General features: G+C 42.0%; 1 protein-coding gene across 1 annotated transcript in view; it reads right to left on the bottom strand.

The window, feature by feature from the left end:
• Positions 1-19,152, bottom strand: part of nrp2b (neuropilin 2b) — a 100,695-nt gene that overhangs the window by 45,522 nt on the left and 36,021 nt on the right. Inside the window, exons 4-7 of the mRNA XM_063005387.1 lie at positions 13,196-13,423; positions 10,523-10,678; positions 7,791-7,960; positions 4,045-4,200 (exon numbers count right to left, since the gene is read on the bottom strand). Of these exons, the coding sequence (XP_062861457.1) occupies positions 4,045-4,200; positions 7,791-7,960; positions 10,523-10,678; positions 13,196-13,423 (710 nt within the window). The remainder of the gene's footprint in view (positions 1-4,044; positions 4,201-7,790; positions 7,961-10,522; positions 10,679-13,195; positions 13,424-19,152) is intronic.

Raw genomic sequence — 19,152 nt, 5'->3', positions numbered from 1 at the left:
TAATAGAGTGGACAGTGAGTGGACACGGTATTTAAAAACTCCAGCAGCGCTGCTGTGTCTGATCCACTCATACCAGCACAACATACACTAACACACCACCACCATGTCAGTGTCACTGCAGTGCTGAGAATGATCCACCACCTAAATAATACCTGCTCTGTGGGGGTCCTGACCATTAAAGAACAGCATGAAAGGGGGCTAACAAAGCATGCAGAGAAACAGATGAACTACAAAGTGCTTCTATATGGTAAGTGGAGCTGATAAAATGGACAGTGAGTGTAGAAACAAGGAGGTGGTTTTAATGTTATGGCTGATCAGTGTATATTAATAAACATAAACTACAACTAAATTACACACAGGTGATAGAAAACGATATCTATCATATAGCTGTTAAATTTTCTGAATGCCACTTCATTCCCACAGTAGTTAAATCACAAACAGTAGAACGCTGGACAGACAGAGGTTTGGATTCATTCCAGTCATGATAAAAGCATATGTGTTACATAACACACACAGCACATGGTCTTATTTCTTGTCTTAATAATGTTATTTTTAAAAAATCCTGCACCCAGCGGACACACACATAATGTTCCCGAACCGCAGTGGGTGGAGGAGTCGTGAGGAGGGAGCACAGCGTAACTGTAAATCAAACAGGGGAGGAAACACAAATGTTTGGCTTTACATCTGCTTTTCTTTTCCGGTGACGGAAAGAAGATTAAGACCTCTCGAGTCTACGCGCTTCCCGCCCATCCGAAACAAAGTAACACTTGTGGAAACAGCATAAATTGTCCTGTCACTGCGCTGATGGCTTTATCAGATGCACCGGCTCTTTTGCAGCGCGGAGGGAGCGGACGGCCACTAGAGTATGAGAAAATGCGCTGTACAGATTGGGTTGAGAGTGTGTGTATATGTGCGTGTGTGTGTGTAGGACTTGTGTCCTGGCCTGAGAGTACACAGCCTTTCAGCATGTTAAACTGTCTATCCTAGTTAGACTGAGATAGGCCAGTGAATGGTGCTCGGAAAATGGGTGTGTGCGCTCTTATCAGACCTGATTTAGCTTCGGCTGAATGAAGCTGGAGCAGGTAATTTAGTGAAGGACAGAGAGCGAGTGAAAAAGGTCATCGCTGTTGAACTGTCACCGAGGCTGGGAAGGTAGAGGGCCATTAGGCAGAACAATGCTGATGCCACACTTGCAGCATTATATTTTCTAAAATATTTACATATTTAATGTTTGATTCACTCTACATCAGGCAGTGGGTTAGGATTAGTAGATTAGCTCAAAGCTTCTGCCCGGCCTCCTGTCTTGTTCTTTGTCCTCACATGTACACAATCCTTCTCCAGCTCTTCAGCTCCTGGCATCAATGTCTATCTCTGCCTGCGCTCATCCCATTCACACTTGCATAAGATATATATATTCTACAATATACTGTATACATATTTAATGTACGATTCACTCTACATCGTGCAGTGAGTTAGGATTAGTAGATTAGCTCAGTGGTTAAGGTACTGTACTAATGATCAGTAGGTTGGATCAATTTGCCACTCTTGGGCCCCTGAGCAAGGTCCTCAACCTTCGATCGCTTGCATTGTATTCAGTCACAATTGTACGTCACTTTGTATAAACCCCAGGCAACACAATGCATCTTACTCTCTCTATACAAGATGTATCATAAAGCCTCACAAGTGGGGTGGCACGGTGGCTCAGTGGGTAGCACTGTCGCCTCACAGCCAGAAGGTCCTGGGTTCGATTCCCAGGTGGAACGGCCCAGGTCCTCTCTGTGTGGAGTTTGCATGTTCTCCCTATGTCTGTGTGGGTTTCCTGCGGGAGCTCCGGTTTCCTCCCTCAGTCCAAAGACGTGCAAACGTTTGATATTAAACTTGAACTGATGAATCTTGTGTAAGCAGTAACTACTTGTCCTGTCTTGAATGTAACCAAAGTGTGTAAAACATGACATAAAATCCTAATAAATAAATAAATAAATAATAATAAATCACGTACAAGTAAATTTAATTATTAATTTTTCTGTGACTCCAAACCACTTTAGGATCTCCGTAAAGCATTTAACCAGTTCTTACATAACGTTATGAGCTAATACTTAAAGTTTATGAAATAGAAAGCTTAGGTTAGCTCTAATTTTAAAGATGTGAAAATCCCTGACAGGGATGATGACTCCCAGTGCTAAATAAGGCATCTGGGAAATGATGCTAAGGCAGGACTGGTGAGATACCATTCACACACGACATATTTTGCCTGTAGCAAGTCTACAAGTACAGCAGAATGTTAATTATTTATATACAGACTAGTACTTACACATCTCCTCCTAAAGATCGATACATACACATATTTTTCTCAGTCCATTTGTGTGTACTGGACCAGAGCTGCCCATGTAAATCCCTACAGCCTGTGTGGTCTGCAGCGCTCCTGCTGATGCTGTACTGTTTGTCTAACACCAGTTCCTCTATATTCTGCTCTCTCAACTCCCACAACTCATTTCACACTAACAAGTTCTCACTGTGTGATGGGATGGAACAATGTGTCTGTTACACACTGTACGCTCTCCAGTGTCGGCACATTTTTAATGCCAATCCCAATTATATCATCTGGGATTAAAATGTGCCTGAAACATGCAGATGGGTAATTAGTGATACCATTTCTTTTGTTTAAGACAGAATTATATCATAAACACACAATATTTACTAGTTTTGCTAATTAATTTAGACTATAATTTAATAAAGTAATGGTTTTGATATAGTAACTGCTTCTTAATAAAGCTTAATCGTACTGAAACTCAAAACTGTTAGCACACACTACGCATGGTGATCCACAGAGGCCAGAGATTAGAGCCAGGGCTATGGCAGCAGGACTCCCATTGCTAAAGATTATAACACCCGCTGGACGTTGCTTTTTTCTGATGGTTTTTCCTCACCCCCACTCCCACTACAAATCATTACCTCAAAGCATGTTTTAAAGTCGACAATATCTATTTTTTTACATTTACATTTTTGGTATTTAGCGGATGCTTTTTTTCAAAGCGACTTACAGCACTGTGACAGTATATTGTATAAGCAATTGAGGTGTAAGGGCCTTGCTCAGGGGCCCAACAGTGTCATTGGCTTACATTGGCTTACTAGTCCAGTACCTTAACCACTAGGCCACATCTGTCCCTGCTTTTTTGGGCGGTCTATTGTTCCTCTAAACATGCTCCTGTCACTGTGTGTGTGAAGGTTTCTCTCTCACTTCCTATCATAGTTGCAAACCCTCTACCCTTTTCCCCAAGCCCCTCCACCCTTACTAATGCCTTCACATCTGCCTGTCTGCTCACTCCATCATTCTAGGCTGAGTGCTGAAGACTTGTGGGAAACGCCGTCCTTTGGGGACGTCTGCGTGGTAACTTTACCACTCAAGTTTCTCCCCGCAGCCTGAGAACAGGGAACCATCAGGGCAAGAAGTGAACCCTATTACCCAGCTAACCAATAGGAGCTTCTTTATAGAGGATGTCAGGTCAAACCAGTGATTAAGATAGAAAAATAATGGGGGATTGTGGGTTGAGATCAAAAGGGGGTTCTAAGGGTGAACATGGGGGTAGTATAAAAACTGGAGACAGTGTGTTGCATTAGCTAATGGTATTTCTGTTTTCATAGGAACATACTTTACGCCAATTACCTATATTATAAATCCCATGGAACTACTTGACATTGGAATTCCAGCATAAACAGTAGAAACCAAACTTACCAAGCTAGCACAGCCTAATATGAGCTGGAATAATCAATAGAAGTAAATCACTTTAAATGAACTCAAAGGGGATGGAAAAGGTTGATGCCAGCATTACCAGACCAATCATTTTCTTAACCAAAGAGACAGCATATCCATCAAATCAAGCCCTGATCAAACAGATGGTCACTACTTCAGATTGCACGTACACTGGCCCTTCCTGCACCAACTAACGGCCCTATTAGAGCCAACACCCCACTGTACAGACTCGTTCCATCCATTGATTAGGACACACACTCATACAGTTTTGCAGTGTTCCCCAGGGCTCCTACCTTGTGGTTCTTTCCATGACGGTAGACCATCCAGTCCTCTCCATTGGTGCTGACCTCCAACTTGAAACTGGTGACATAGTAGGATTTGTGCGTCTCTTTAGAGATAGCTCCCTGGGTGGCGATGCCCGTCAAGACCTTTAAGAAATGCAGGTCGACCTGAGAAGAAAGAACAACAAGTGATGAGAAAACTTGGGAACATGACAAAGTGATAAGAACAGAGATGTCAATGTAGCTTTTTATTATTTTAATGTTAGTTGTTTTGAAACACACACCCCCCCCCCCCCCCCGGCATTTTAAAAACAACCAACATTGCTTGACCACTTCTAACTGTGGGATGTTAGGTGTTTCATGCCACTAGCTTTACATAGTGACTGCTATCAGTACTCAGAAATAGCTGACTGGATGGTAAAGCAATTTTTTTAAGTTAAGCAGTTAAATTCGCAAATAAAAATATTAACATTTTTCCATGACTGTTTTGCTTGGTTTTCTGATTGTACTTCAGTACATTAATAGACAATAAGCAGGTAGAAACACAGCAAAAAGAAGCCATACCCAGATTTCTATTTATATTTATATAAATCTGGTATATTTAAGACCTCTCTGGTAGAAGTATATTAATCCAAACCACCTATAGGTGATCTTTTCAGCAGCAAGTGGTCATAAGCATTCAAGCCATGAAACATGACATGCATAATTGTCACGATTCCAGCCTCTATGTGCTCCTGGAAGCTGGAACTCAGGTACCCCTGCCACGCTCCTCTCTCCAGGAGCACATGTTTCACTCTCAGACTGAAGCCAACACCCCTTTTTTGATTGGTCCCCTGCTAATTAACATCAGCTGAACTTTGTCTGAGGGCATTTAAAAGGGGAGCTGGGGATTGGTCAGTGGGAGACTATTTTGATTAAACTTAGTCGGTTTGGTTTGCTATATGATACTTTGCTTTTGATTCCGTCCGTCCGTCCGTCCGCCAGCCTTTGCCTTTACCCTTGTTTGTAAGACCTGTTTAGCTATGTCTAGTCCTGTCTATCCTTTGTTTGTTAGCCTTAGCCTTTGTCCTTGTTTGTTAGCCTTTGCCTTAGCCTGTTTAGTCCTGTTTAGCCCTGTTTAGCTCTGTTTAGCCCTGTTTAGCCCTGTTTAGTCCTGTTTAGCTCTGTCTAGTCATGTTTAGTCCTGTTTAGCTCTGTCTAGTCCTGTCTAGTCCTGTCTAGTTCTTGTGTAGTTTAAATATTGATTTGATAAATGTATGTGCAATATTTGATTAAATTAAATGAAAAGTTGAAAAAAACAGGTTTAAATGGGAAACCCATCCAACTTTAGGCAACCCAGGATGATGAGATACAAGGACTTGAGGAGTTTTAGAGGTTGGGGAGTCCAGGTAAAATTACTGAATGTAGTAAAGATCAGTGGATTCGGGACCATGCCCATCTCTTCAGTATTACATGTTACCAACCCTTCAGTCAGAAAACTGCCTTTTGTTATCATATGTAGTTCTAATGATTCATATTGTGTATAACAATATTGCAAGTATTAGGTTATGACAAGTACAATATTGCCCACCTAAGTATAAAGGCACTGAGGTGACATGGTGAGAGAGATGTAAGTTCTAGGAATATAAGTTCTTCAAGTCTCTGGAGATGTGGTGTTATCAGTCTGCACCCTGACTTCAGCTGTATTAATCACTTTTGCTCAGATCAATACAAAGACAGGCCTGAGCTTGATGGCCCCGCTCGTACCCATATACACCCCAGCACTAGTGAGAAATCGCACGGTCCTTCACAAACACTTGTTCATCTCTCTGCCCCTCACTGAGCCGTTGGGTGGGCTTCTAATCGACACGCTGCACGAGCACGTATGGAGGGATCGTACCCGCGGTCCCCGCTCTATCCGCTCAGCGGGGTGACATCTGAACATGAGCCGGAAAACTGCAGCGTTTGTTATCTGTCAGGAAGGCCATTGTAGATTTTACACACACACGCTCGTACACACACGGCTCCCCTAGAGTCGCTGCTTAGGGGCACGGAGAAACACACCTTCACAAAAAATCAATAGCACAGAAGACTGCTGCTAACTATTTATTCTCAGGAAAGGACCATCATCAATCAAGTGGCTGTTACCATCAGAGTTTGGCTCGCATCAGCAACCCGCAAGAGAGAGAGGCGGAAAAGAGAGAGAGAGAGTACGGAAAATAGAAAGAGAGAGAGAGAGACTCTTAATCTTGGGGGAAGACAGACAGCCGTTTGCAAGCACGGCATTGTAGAGCATCGTTTTTTGGCTAAAAAAAATATAGAAAAAGGAGAGAGGACTAAGATTAAGACTTGTACCTTTATTCTAAACCAGAGTCCATTTGGATCTCTATGATTGGTAAGTTTGGGCATGTGTAAAAGCAGTTTTAAACCAAGTGCACTACCACTGATGTGGGCTGTGGCTTTATAACTCTGAGGTACCAACGCAATCTGCTGCACCACTGTACTCATTTAAAAAATAATAAATTATAAGGTCAACTTAATGCAACCATACATCAGTAGTTAGAGGAAAAACTATATTTATATATAGACATATGCTGCACAGCAACATTCTCACCCCTGGTTACAGAAGATCTGGTTAAAAATGAACTTCCTGTGCGTGGGTGGGTTTTTACTAGGGTGCTTTATTGTCCATCTACCTCTCAACAAACATGCTGATGTTAAATTGGCTCTACTAAGTCGTTTCTAAGTGTGAGTGAATGACCATGTGTGTTGTCCTGTCAGGGTGTGTTCTTGCCCTTCTAGGACGTACCAAATACACTATGACCTCGACCAAGTTCATTCATTCATTCATTGTCTTATCCGCTTATCCAATTAGAGTCGCCGGGGGGTGCCGGAGCCCATTTCAGCCCTTCAATGGGCGCAAGGCACACAGTAACACCCTGGACGGGATGCCAGTCCATCGCAGGGCAGACACACACACACACACACACACACACATACACACACTCACACTCATTCACCTATAGGGCAATTCAGTGTCTCCAATTAACCTGACTGCATGTTTGTGGGAGGAAACCGGAGCTCCCGGAGGAAACCCACACAGACACGGGGAGAACATGCAAACTCCGCACAGAAAGGACCCGGACCGCCCCGCCTGGGGATCGAACCCAGGACCTTCTTGCTGTGAGGTGACAGTGCTACCCACTAAGCCACCATGCCGCCCCTCGACCAAGTTAACTGTGTTAATTAAATAATAAGTAAATATATAAATATATGCTAATTTTTATACTTATAATCAGAGCAGCTACACAGTAGAGAAAAACTACAATTTTCTCTGGTTTACTAAACAACAGCAGCACCACGTTGATTGAAAAACAGTTTCTGTTTCCAAAGTGGCGTGACACCTTCCTGCAGCCGCACTGAGTCTGAGACGAAATTCAAATTCCTATCCATTACCCCAAATCCCTGTTGGGAATCGAGAATGAGGCATATAAATGAGAAAGGACAGACCGAAGTGTGAATGAGAATGGGCGAGGTATTTTATTCCGAGTGTCTCTTTCTCTCATTACAGAGAAGACTAACAATGGCTCGGCTTCTCCTAAGCCTCTGCTGTCTGTGCACACACTGCGGCGCCCATGTGGCCTGTTAATGAAATGTAGGAGGCACCTAGAAAAGGTTATGCCATTTTGTTTTCTTAAGGGTGCGTAAGAGAAAGAGAAATCGTGGAAATATAAAAGTCAAAGTGAGAGAATATGTGCAGTCGGTTAGAGTAAGCTCACCTGTATGTATTCTCTGCTCGTGTCCTCGGCAGGCGTCCAGGCGTTGTTGTCGTAGTTGAGGCGAGCCTGACGTGAAAACCACAGGCCATCGCTGAATGATGAAGAGGCTGTGATCTGGTCATCGGCGATCTGGCCTGACTCCATGCCTAAAGGATTGCTGCAGTGGAAATCTAAGAGAAAGGATAGAGCACATTAGCTACTGAGAACATGTGCTTTTAGTATTCATTGAGAATTTTTGTAGAGGTTCTGAATAAAAATGGGTACTAAGCTAGTGCACAATGCACAAAAGTCTCATTAAAAAAGATGTAACAGGATGATTAAGAAACAATCGTTTCTACTCTGGACCAATCAGAGTAGGGTAAGAAACTGATAGTTATTTAGATATCTCACACGGAAATGTAATATATGACATTCATGTCCCTATATCAATAATGGATTTTCCACATATGTTACCTGTAAGGTGATATATTATTATAACATACATGTATCCTCTGGATATATGTAGATGTAAGTTTATAACATATATGAAACGCCCATGATAAAATGTGTGTATGTACATATACTATATTCAATTTCCATGTCATTCAAGGAAGACGCTTCTTTCCTTCTTCATTATATATATATATATATATACAGGTCCTTCTCAAAAAATTAGCATATTGTGATAAAGTTCATTATTTTCCATAATGTAATGATAAAAATTTAACTTTCATATATTTTAGATTCATTGCACACCAACTGAAATATTTCAGGTCTTTTATTGTTTTAATACTGATGATTTTGGCATACAGCTCATGAAAACCCAAAATCTAATCTAAAAAAATTAGCATATTTCATCCGACCAATAAAAGAAAAGTGTTTTTAATACAAAAAAAGTCAACCTTCAAATAATTATGTTCAGTTATGCACTCAATACTTGGTCGGGAATCCTTTTGCAGAAATGACTGCTTCAATGCGGCGTGGCATGGAGGCAATCAGCCTGTGGCACTGCTGAGGTGTTATGGAGGCCCAGGATGCTTCGATAGCGGCCTTAAGCTCATCCAGAGTGTTGGGTCTTGTGTCTCTCAACTTTCTCTTCACAATATCCCACAGATTCTCTATGGGGTTCAGGTCAGGAGAGTTGGCAGGCCAATTGAGCACAGTAATACCATGGTCAGTAAACCATTCACCAGTGGTTTTGGCACTGTGAGCAGGTGCCAGGTCGTGCTGAAAAATGAAATCTTCATCTCCATAAAGCTTTTCAGCAGATGGAAGCATAAAGTGCTCCAAAATCTCCTGATAGCTAGCTGCATTGACCCTGCCCTTGATAAAACACAGTGGACCAACACCAGCAGCTGACATGGCACCCCAGACCATCACTGACTGTGGGTACTTGACACTGGACTTCAGGCATTTTGGCATTTCCTTCTCCCCAGTCTTCCTCCAGACTCTGGCACCTTGATTTCCGAAAACAGTACTTTGGACCACTGAGCAACAGTCCAGTGCTGCTTCTCTGTAGCCCAGGTCAGGCGCTTCTGCCGCTGTTTCTGGTTCAAAAGTGGCTTGACCTGGGGAATGCGGCACCTGTAGCCCATTTCCTGCACACGCCTGTGCACGGTGGCTCTGGATGTTTCTACTCCAGACTCAGTCCACTGCTTCCGCAGGTCCCCCAAGGTCTGGAATCGGCCCTTCTCCACAATCTTCCTCAGGGTCCGGTCACCTCTTCTCGTTGTGCAGCGTTTTCTGCCACACTTTTTCCTTCCCACAGACTTCCCACTGAGGTGCCTTGATACAGCACTCTGGGAACAGCCTATTCGTTCAGAAATTTCTTTCTGTGTCTTACCCTCTTGCTTGAGGGTGTCAATGATGGCCTTCTGGACAGCAGTCAGGTCGGCAGTCTTACCCATGATTGCAGTTTTGAGTAATGAACCAGGCTGGGAGTTTTTAAAAGCCTCAGGAATCTTTTGCAGGTGTTTAGAGTTAATTCGTTGATTCAGATGATTAGGTTAATAGCTCGTTTAGAGAACCTTTTCATGATATGCTAATTTTTTGAGAAGGACCTGTATATATATATATATATATATATATATGATTAAATATGTTACATATATGGCTTCTTTCCTTCTCACCAACTCCACAATATGTATATATATATATATATATATATATATATATATATATATATATATATATATATATATATATATATATATATATATATATATATATATATATATTGTGGAGTTGGTGAGAAGGAAAGAAGCCATATATGTAACATATTTAATCATATATATACAGTATATATATATATATATATATATATATATATATATATATATATATATATATATATATATATATATATGTGTGTGTGTGATTAAATATGTTACATATATGTCAAAAAATACATTACACATACATAAGCATACATATTTCTATGGGCCACACATATCTGTCAATATATGAAATTGTTCAAATTTATAATAGGTTTGATATATAGTTTGCACAAATATGACCCGTCTACAACACCTCACAACCTTTAACACATGAGGAATACTTTATATTTAATCAGTCCCAAATGAGGCATCAAATTTTAAGAGTAGAAGTAGTAGTAGTTCTAGTGATGATGACGTTAGTATAAGTTGTAGTAGCTCTAGTAGTGAAAGCAATAGTAAATGTCCCCGAATATCCAAATATGTTTCTAAGTTAATTAAATTAGGATTGAATTAGAGACAAAAACAGATAACACTTACTGTCATTGACCTCCTTTACTGTCATGTTATACTGAGCGGAGAAGCCATCTTTAGCCACGGCCATGTCCGTGTGGAAGGTGAGCGAGAGGATCCCGGTGGACGACTGGATTTCAGGCGGGATCTTGGTCCCACAGTGACGTCCAATCAGGGGTCCGACTATAAAATACACAGAAATAAACTATTTTAACCAGACACTGATTTAATTACACAACAAATGCTGGATTTTTATAATTTCCCATGGACATGTAATCAACAACAGGCATTTTTTCCATAATTCCCAGAGTCTCACGCTCAGGGTCTGGATTTTATAGCATTAAACAAGCATTTTACAGGAGGATGAGGGGAGCGTGGGGGAAAAGGACCTATGTGATTCTTATTTTAGATTAGCTTAGTTTTTACTGTAGTCATGGTAAAGTGTAAATGTGTTGAATTACACTAATGATCATCACTTTTTTACTTCTAACCTTCTCGTTTACATTTATAGCCTTCAGCAGACACTTTCATCTGAAGTAACTTACAACTGAGGTTAATCTGCGGTTAATACAGTTTAAGCAACTAAGAGTTCAGGGCCTTGCACAGGGGTCCAACAGTGATAACTGACAGTGGTGGAACTTGAACCAGCAACCTGCTGAATACTAATCTAGTACCCTCTCTGCCTGCAGAGTCACATAACGAGACCTCTTTAGCTTTTATTGCCCATAATTCTCAGGTATTTATACACTAGGCCCTGTGCATTAAATTTTGTAGAAGGATCAACCCTAAAATAAAGACACAATTGCACAGGAGACGTGGCCGTGTATCGATCCTACCATTGATTTTCCTCCCTGTAGCAGACAATGAGGATTTGAAATAGAAATGTCTCCTGAACAAACGCTTGAGATAACTCATTCTTTTCTGCTGATGACTTGGACAGCTCGCCTCTCATCATGCAGTGTGAAATAAATTCAGGGATGCCAGATAAGATCTGAAAGCTGAGACTTATTCTCAGAGGACAACCAGCTCTCATATCTGTGGACGTATCTGAGCACGTGTTCATATATGTGCGGACGGCTGGTTGATCGATTGCCGCGTGATATGAAGAGCTCCAGGACATGAGCAGGGATGAAGGATAAACACATGTAATAGCAGCCGAGCTGATGGTCAAAGTCGCCGGGAGCTTACAGGCTTTAGCAACTGAATTCTGTGTGAACAAAAAATCTATGGTGCCATGTTTAATACATAGCACTCATCTGTATTGTGTATCTATGGATGTGCTTTATTTGCACAGGTCTATTCAGGAATCCAGAACGGGATGAAGCAGGACTCATATTAGATTCTTTATTTCCCATGTTCCTGTTCTGCAAAATATGATCAATGATCAAACTTAATGGTCAACAGTAAAGCATGTGCAATATCATCTGGACACCACAATCTTGCCATCTGTGGCTGCTTATTGGAAGGAAATGCTGGGGCAGCATGGGTAGCACTGTCGCCTCACAGCAAGAAGGTCCTCGGTTCGATCCCCAGGTGGGGCGAACCGGGTCCTTTTTTTGCGTAGTTTTCATGTTCTCCCCTCATGTTCTCTGTGTGGGTTTCCTCTGGGTGCTCCGTTTCCCTCCACAGTCCAAAAACATTCAGCCAGGCTGATTGGAGATACTGAATTGTACTATAGGTACCTAGCCGCTAGGATGCATAAACCAGTGCATTGTAGTGCCGGTCCCAAGCCCGGATGAATAGGGAGGGTTGTGTCAGGAAGGGCATCCGGCGTAAAAACTGTGCCTAATGCAGATCACGATCCGCCGGCTTGGAAGGAAATGTTGGCACTCGTTTCTATCCTAGTGATCATAGTAATACTAACCGATTTCTAGGTTTATGACTATAGGATGAATTTGTTGACACACTCGTTCATGGGCATTCTGTTACCATGTGACATGGTATGATGAGCAATTAAAAATTAAAAAACGTGGTGGCTGATAGTATATCGCGAAGGAAATATGGGCGGACCCCAGTTTTGATAAAACAAGACTCCACTATATGATTAATGGATGAATAAAACACTAAATTGGTGAAGGCAGTGGAGAATTTGGGGTTTAATGGTTCAGAAATGCCAAATTATTAACCCAAATATTGAAAATAAAGCATATTCCCGTGCCCTCGCTCTTTCAGACATGGTTTAAATCCTATTGCAGTTTTATTCACGCCCTATTTTACTCTACTGATAAGGGTTAACAATCCTCTGCTTTCCCTCTTTTGTCTTGCTTTCCCTCGCTGTTCCTTTCTTCACAGAATAGCACGGCTGCCTCCGGTTATTGGCCCGACTGGCACAGATAAGCCACCAAGGCCTTGGGCTGTGCTCTCATCTTACAACAAACTGCTCTAAAATAGACTAGAAGGGTGAGTTTTATGACAGGAATCTGTCTGGGCATTATAAGACTGTAAACCTGGGAATGAGTTGACAATTCATAACCAGATGATTAACAAAAGTGGTTGACAACGTTTCTACATTGCCAGAATGTCACTATAATGATCAAATGAAGATCTCATGTGGATTCGACTGTACAGATCAGCACAGAACCAGACAATGAGGTCAAAAGCATGAAGGAACTGAAATCCTCTTAAAGGGGCACTGGATGTAATAGCCTGGCAGAAAAACATTACATGTGGCACACGTAGGATTTCGGCGTCTAGACTTACCCTGCGGCAGGCCGTCCCACACCTCCAGCCAGTCGTACTTGCACTCGCCCTCAGAGCCCTGCAGAGGATCGTTCTCCAGGTCAAACGTCATGAAGGTGAGAGTGACTTCCATGTGTGGAGGGACTACGATGATGAAGGTGCACTCCAGATTGTGAGGGTACTTGTCAGGGAAGCCAGGTGACTCGATTACGCCCGATGGACTGGTGAAGTTTCTGGAGCAGTCTGAACCTAAACGATGAGGAAAAAGGTGTTGAAGAACATCAGCAACAAGGACAAAGACTCCATTGTTCTCTCATGGTTACATTTTTGTAATCATAGCAATGGCATGAAGTCATTCAACAAATCATTATCACAGCAGTAGCCCTGGGAAAGTCCACATGTATTTAGGCCAAACACTTAGTCATGTGTCTGTTCTCAATAACCAGTATATCAACATCACTGTCAATAAGTTTTATCTTATGTCTTGAGTGTGTGTGGGACATCGCTGCAGAAAAAAGCAACAGCACTGCGCAACATTTTTATGGAAACTTCTGCACCATTGTAACTGATTATATTTAAATGCTCTAATTGTACAGTGGATCAGTGGGTAGCACTGTTGCCTCACGACAAGCAGGTCCTGGGTTCGATTCCCAGGTGGAGCGGTCTGGGTCCTTTCTGTGTGGAGTTTGTGCATGTGTGTGGGTCCAAAGACGTGCAGTGAGGTGAATTGGAGATACTAAATTGCCCTATAGGTGAATGGGTAAGTGTAAGTGTATGTGTGTGTGTGTGTGTGTGTGTGTGTATGTTTGTCTGCCCTGTGTTGGACTGGCACCCCGTCCAGGGTGTTACTGTGTGCCTTGCGCCTATTGAAAAACTGAGATAGGCTCCAGCACCCCCATGACCCTAATTGGATAAGCGGTTAAGAAAGTCATGAGTGTGTAAAACATGATGTTAAAATCCTAATAAATAACTATGAATAAATAAATATACTAATTATCACTTAAACCACTACACAGCTATAACAAATTTGACTGAATAGCACCTTGTATCTAATTTTACAGTATCACAATTACTAGCAGAGACCACAAAAATATGAGATAATGTAGATATTGCCATTACGTACTATTTACTGCTCTCATTACTAACATACACACACACAAACACACATCTCCAGTGTGTATCAGGTTAGATTGCTGATGGAACACACTAAAGCTGGTGAATATTAGATCATTCACCCCAGCTGAGAATTCAGTCTACACAGAAAAATGCTTCCCTCTGCAAAAGCGCTAAGAGTGATATCCCGACCTTGGCGCTGCTGTCAATACCAGTGCAGAGAAGCTGCTACAGCTTACACGCTCATTCATAGATAATGCAGATGCTCCTACAGGCAGGAATATCATTCAAGCACAGAACATCCTCAGACACGCAGGAGTGTGGGCTTTAAAACCGTATTACGCTCTGTGGCTATGAAAAATAACAGCAGAAGATATTACAGCCCTTCTGAGTTTGCTTCTTTTTAAGCCTTTTCTTGTCTAGATACATTGATCTGTTCCATCACCAATTTTATTTTACTTAATTAAGTTCAGTTTCATTTAATTAAGTTATATATGACTCAATTCACTGCAATACGGTTCAATTCAGTTCAGCCAATCATTTCTACTCATTATCTTAATAAGGATCGCAGGGTGTCATGAGCCGATAACTGGGACAATAAGTGCAAAGCAATTACATTTAGCAGATGCTTAAGGCTGTGTTTATACGTGTAGTTTGAGTCCCTTGGTCCGGACCAAAAAGAAAATGATACAGAATGATAAATTAGTGCATCATATGTGGATTTACACTTGAAAATGTAAAAAAAATATATAATGCACATATGGTATATATTTTGTCAGAACAATGCACAATGCTGGGCTTAATGCAGGACTGTGTATATCTGATGGTATTATTACCAACTGGAAACACAGCAAGTGGTGGTAAAATGAATAAAGAAGTCAAAATAACATCCTGTGACATCACATCCTGTGTTTGGTTTCGTTTAGATGCCTTTGGATTGTATTGTCTGTCCATAAATGGACCAGGATCTACCTGTTGAGGAGGTCTTGGTCTGCTTATTTGGTGCGCATTAGAGAAGGAAGTGTTCAGACTCAGTGTAATGAGCCGCACTAACAGACCAATCACACCAGGGTTTGTTATAATCAAACCAAAGTTGCCAAGTATAAACACAATCTAACTGACTTACAGCTGTAACCAAATACAGTTCAGATGACTGAGGGTTGAAGGCTTTGCTCAAGGGTCCAAAATTGGCAGCTTGACGGTTGTGTGGCTTAATCCAGAGACTTTAAAATCACTAGTCTACCGTGATCTACCACTAACAGATACTTTATAATTACAAGTCAAGTATCTTAACCGCTAAGCTATCACTACATCCTTACTTACTTAAATGCTTCTAAGCCTACAGAAAAAGAAGTGAGATAGTTTATAAAAAGGTTTCCTGGTTTCCTAAACTACCACTGCTACAAGAAAAAAGAATTTTCGTGACACAAATACCACCATGGTGGGTTAAACACAGCTCGATCTGAGTAACCACGGTCTAAAAACAAAAATCCTCTGGCACCTCTAGCAGACACAATTACACACCGGCACACTTCAGCGATCTGTACATCAGTCTTTTCCTAGAATAAGTGCCTCTCTTTGTAAAGCCGAAGTCAGAAAAGCAGAGCATAAGCCCACCTGCAGAGTTATTGTTTCACAGCAAGACAGCCCGGCTTTCTGAAGGATCCGCGTGAGCTCCAGGAGGCTCCTGTAAAAATGTGTGACCGACTTCTGCAGCGGAAACGTCTGTCTCTGTGATCAGCGGTGCACAGAGCAAGCAGCCATGCATAGCAATTCTCTAATTCATATTTCATACCTCTGTTGTTTGGGTCTCTTTATCTTCCCTCTTCACTATCATTTCCCCCCAGTACCCTTTCACACCAGTTTCCACTCTTTATTTCGACTTCCTCTTGCCATTTTTCTAAATTACAAGGGCAGAGCAGGAAAACATGTTGGCATCCTAAATGAAACACTCAGGGTCGGTCTGGGCTTTCAGAGCATCTTGGGTATTTAAACATATGCCCGGTCATGCTTCACCTTCAGCAGTGCCGCACGTGTTTAACATGGCAACTTTTCTCTGGCTTAGGACTGCAGTGCCAGGCAATGTGCCCCTTAACTGGCTCCAAAGAGACACAAAATTGCTGTATTAATACTAATGTGAACAGGAGTGCACGGACAAAGATGCTGTAATATGAGAGATCTGAAAAAGTGCTACACTTTCACATAGCATCGGTGCAAGCAACTACTTAACATACAAGAAACAGCCGAAAGACAAAAAGACAAGAGGGTTTGTTGGTGTGGGTGTCCAGGAATCCTTCTACTGTCCGAAAATACCAATAATTTGTGTATTTTATGCTGGTTATTTTAATTTGCTAGCAGTAATAACTAGTAGACCATGGTAGCAAATAACCAGGTCAAAACTAAGAACAATTTAATGATAATTATTAGAAGTGATTTTAAAGTTAAGAAGCTGTTTGTGTAGAGGACAAAATTTGCATTTTAGGCATTTAGCCGACTCCTTTATCCAAAGTGACTTACATTACAGTTACAGTATACTGTCTGAGCAATAGTGGGTTAAGGGCCATGCTCAAGGGCCCAACAGCAGCAACCTGGAAGTGGTGGGGCTTGAACCGGCGCTCTCTTGATTACTAGTTCAGTACCTTAACCACTAGTATACTTTTTTTGTATATTTACATATGCATATGACAACATTTACATTTCTGTTTATTAGATGCTTCTATCTAAAGCAGTACTGTGACAGTATACTGCCTAAGCAATTAAGGGTTAAGGGCCTTGCTTAAAGGCCCAATGGTGACAATTTGGCAGTAGTGGGACTTGAACCAGCTTACTAGTCCAGTACTCTAACCACTAGGCTACAACTGCCTGTTTTAATGTTCCACAAAACCCACTGTGTTTTGGGGTGGGGGGGCCACCGTATTTGTAAATGAAGTCAAACCAGTAAATGACTGTTTGTCTAAGTATGTGGGATTCGAACCCCTAGAGCTTAGGAGCTGCTTGTTTCATAAAGCTACAAGAACTCACTCAATGAAGTCATTAATCAATTCATTCAGACCAGTACAGAGAGCAACAGGTCTATAAGTAACAATGTGTATTTGTATGTGTGGCCGATCTGTTGACATGGTCCGGGAATAGATTGAGTTTGCTCAGGGATGAAATCTCGAGGGATCAGAGAACAAACAGTCCATAATGTGCAGCTCTTAACTCTTAAATAACTGTAATGCTTTAACTATTTATACATTTCTGACCAGCTGGAGGTCTGACTGCACCCCGTCCGACCTCTGACAATAAGCAGACTGAAGAGAAGCAACAACTGTGCTAGAAACAGCCTTGACACACACCCAAACACACAGCCTTGCCACCTGCATACGCGTGTTTATACACACACTCAGTGAGGGTCTACATCTTCCCTGCATGGCTCCCCAGCAGGCAGATCCTTAAAGGGCTCCTGGCACCGTGCGGAGATTAATAGCGCTCTATATATGGGTTTAGAGCTGGAGACGTAGGGACGCGCTGTCTGAGGACTTAATGAGGGTCACGGCCCCCACGAGGACAAGCCTAGACTAGCTCTGGACTTATACACACACTGTTCTCATACACACCCCTCTTATAGAAACAGTTTATATGCATGTGGTGTGTAACTGTGTGTGGCACTGCGGTAGCCGATGGCACGAGGGAGCTGCACAGAGCCAGCTGGTCTAGGTTAATGTTACATGTTGCCCTTCTACCCTACCAAACAGTTTTATGGGCCGTCTGCATACCGTATGTGCAGCTTTATCAGACACACACACACCTGCGTGGACATACACGCCAATTTAAATGCTTCTTCTATACATTTAAAATTGCACTTCTCTCTGGCACTTATGCCAGCTCTCACAAGTGTCTAAGCGATATGTTTAGCCCTCCTCCTCTGAAGTAATCACACATAAATAGCTCATTACCCGTGTCTGGACATGGCCATCGAAATATCAGGGACATCTGATCTAGCAGTTTTCATGCTAGGCTATCTATTCCATGCATGGTTTTGATGAGAGTGCCTGAATGTAAGTGTACAGTGAGGAACTGGTGGCTCAGCAGTTTCTCTACTTAGACTTTGGGCCCTTGGACAAGGATTTTAGTTCTTAGTAAAAAAACCTGCATTTGTATTAAACACAATACAGGCAAGTGTTATTGCATTAAAATAAACAGTGGTAGTCTAGTGGGTAGAGCTTTGGGCTATCAATCCAAAGATTGAGAGTTTGAATCTCAGCTTTGCCCTGCAGCCACTGTTTGGGCCCTTAGACAAGCTCTTGGCTCCAGGGGCCCTGTATAATGGCTGACCCTGCACTCTAACCCCAGCTTTACACATTTATATGTAAAAATGTATTACAGGCGTTCTAGTCTATATGGGTGCCTGTAACGGGCACACCAGCCACAGAGACGTGTGTAAACACTATCCTTGGCTATAATACAAAAATCGAGCGGCACGGTGGCTAAGTGGGTAGCACTGTCGCCTTACAGCAAGAAGGTCCTGGGTTCGATCCCCAGGTGGGGTGGTCCGGGTCCTTTCTGTGCAGAGTTTGCATGTTCTCCCCGTGTCTGCGTGGGTTTTCTCCGGGTGCTCCGGTTTCCTCCTACAGTCAAAAGACATGCAAGTGAGGTGAACTGGAGATACTAAATTGTCCATGACTGTGTTTGATATAAACTTGTGAACTGATGAATCTTGTGTAATGAGTAACTACCGTTCCTGTCATGAATGTAACCAAAGTGTAAAACATGACGTTAAAATCCTAATAAACAAACATAATACAAAAATCAGATGTTGTGGGTAATAGAATCCATAGTTTTGTGGGTTGTTTTAATCCCTAAACACTAGCCTAGCCTCACTA

Source organism: Trichomycterus rosablanca, chromosome 12 (assembly GCF_030014385.1).
Source record: "Trichomycterus rosablanca isolate fTriRos1 chromosome 12, fTriRos1.hap1, whole genome shotgun sequence".
In the NCBI taxonomy this organism is placed as follows: Eukaryota; Metazoa; Chordata; class Actinopteri; order Siluriformes; family Trichomycteridae; genus Trichomycterus; species Trichomycterus rosablanca.
This window is presented reverse-complemented; position numbering and strand designations above follow the sequence as displayed.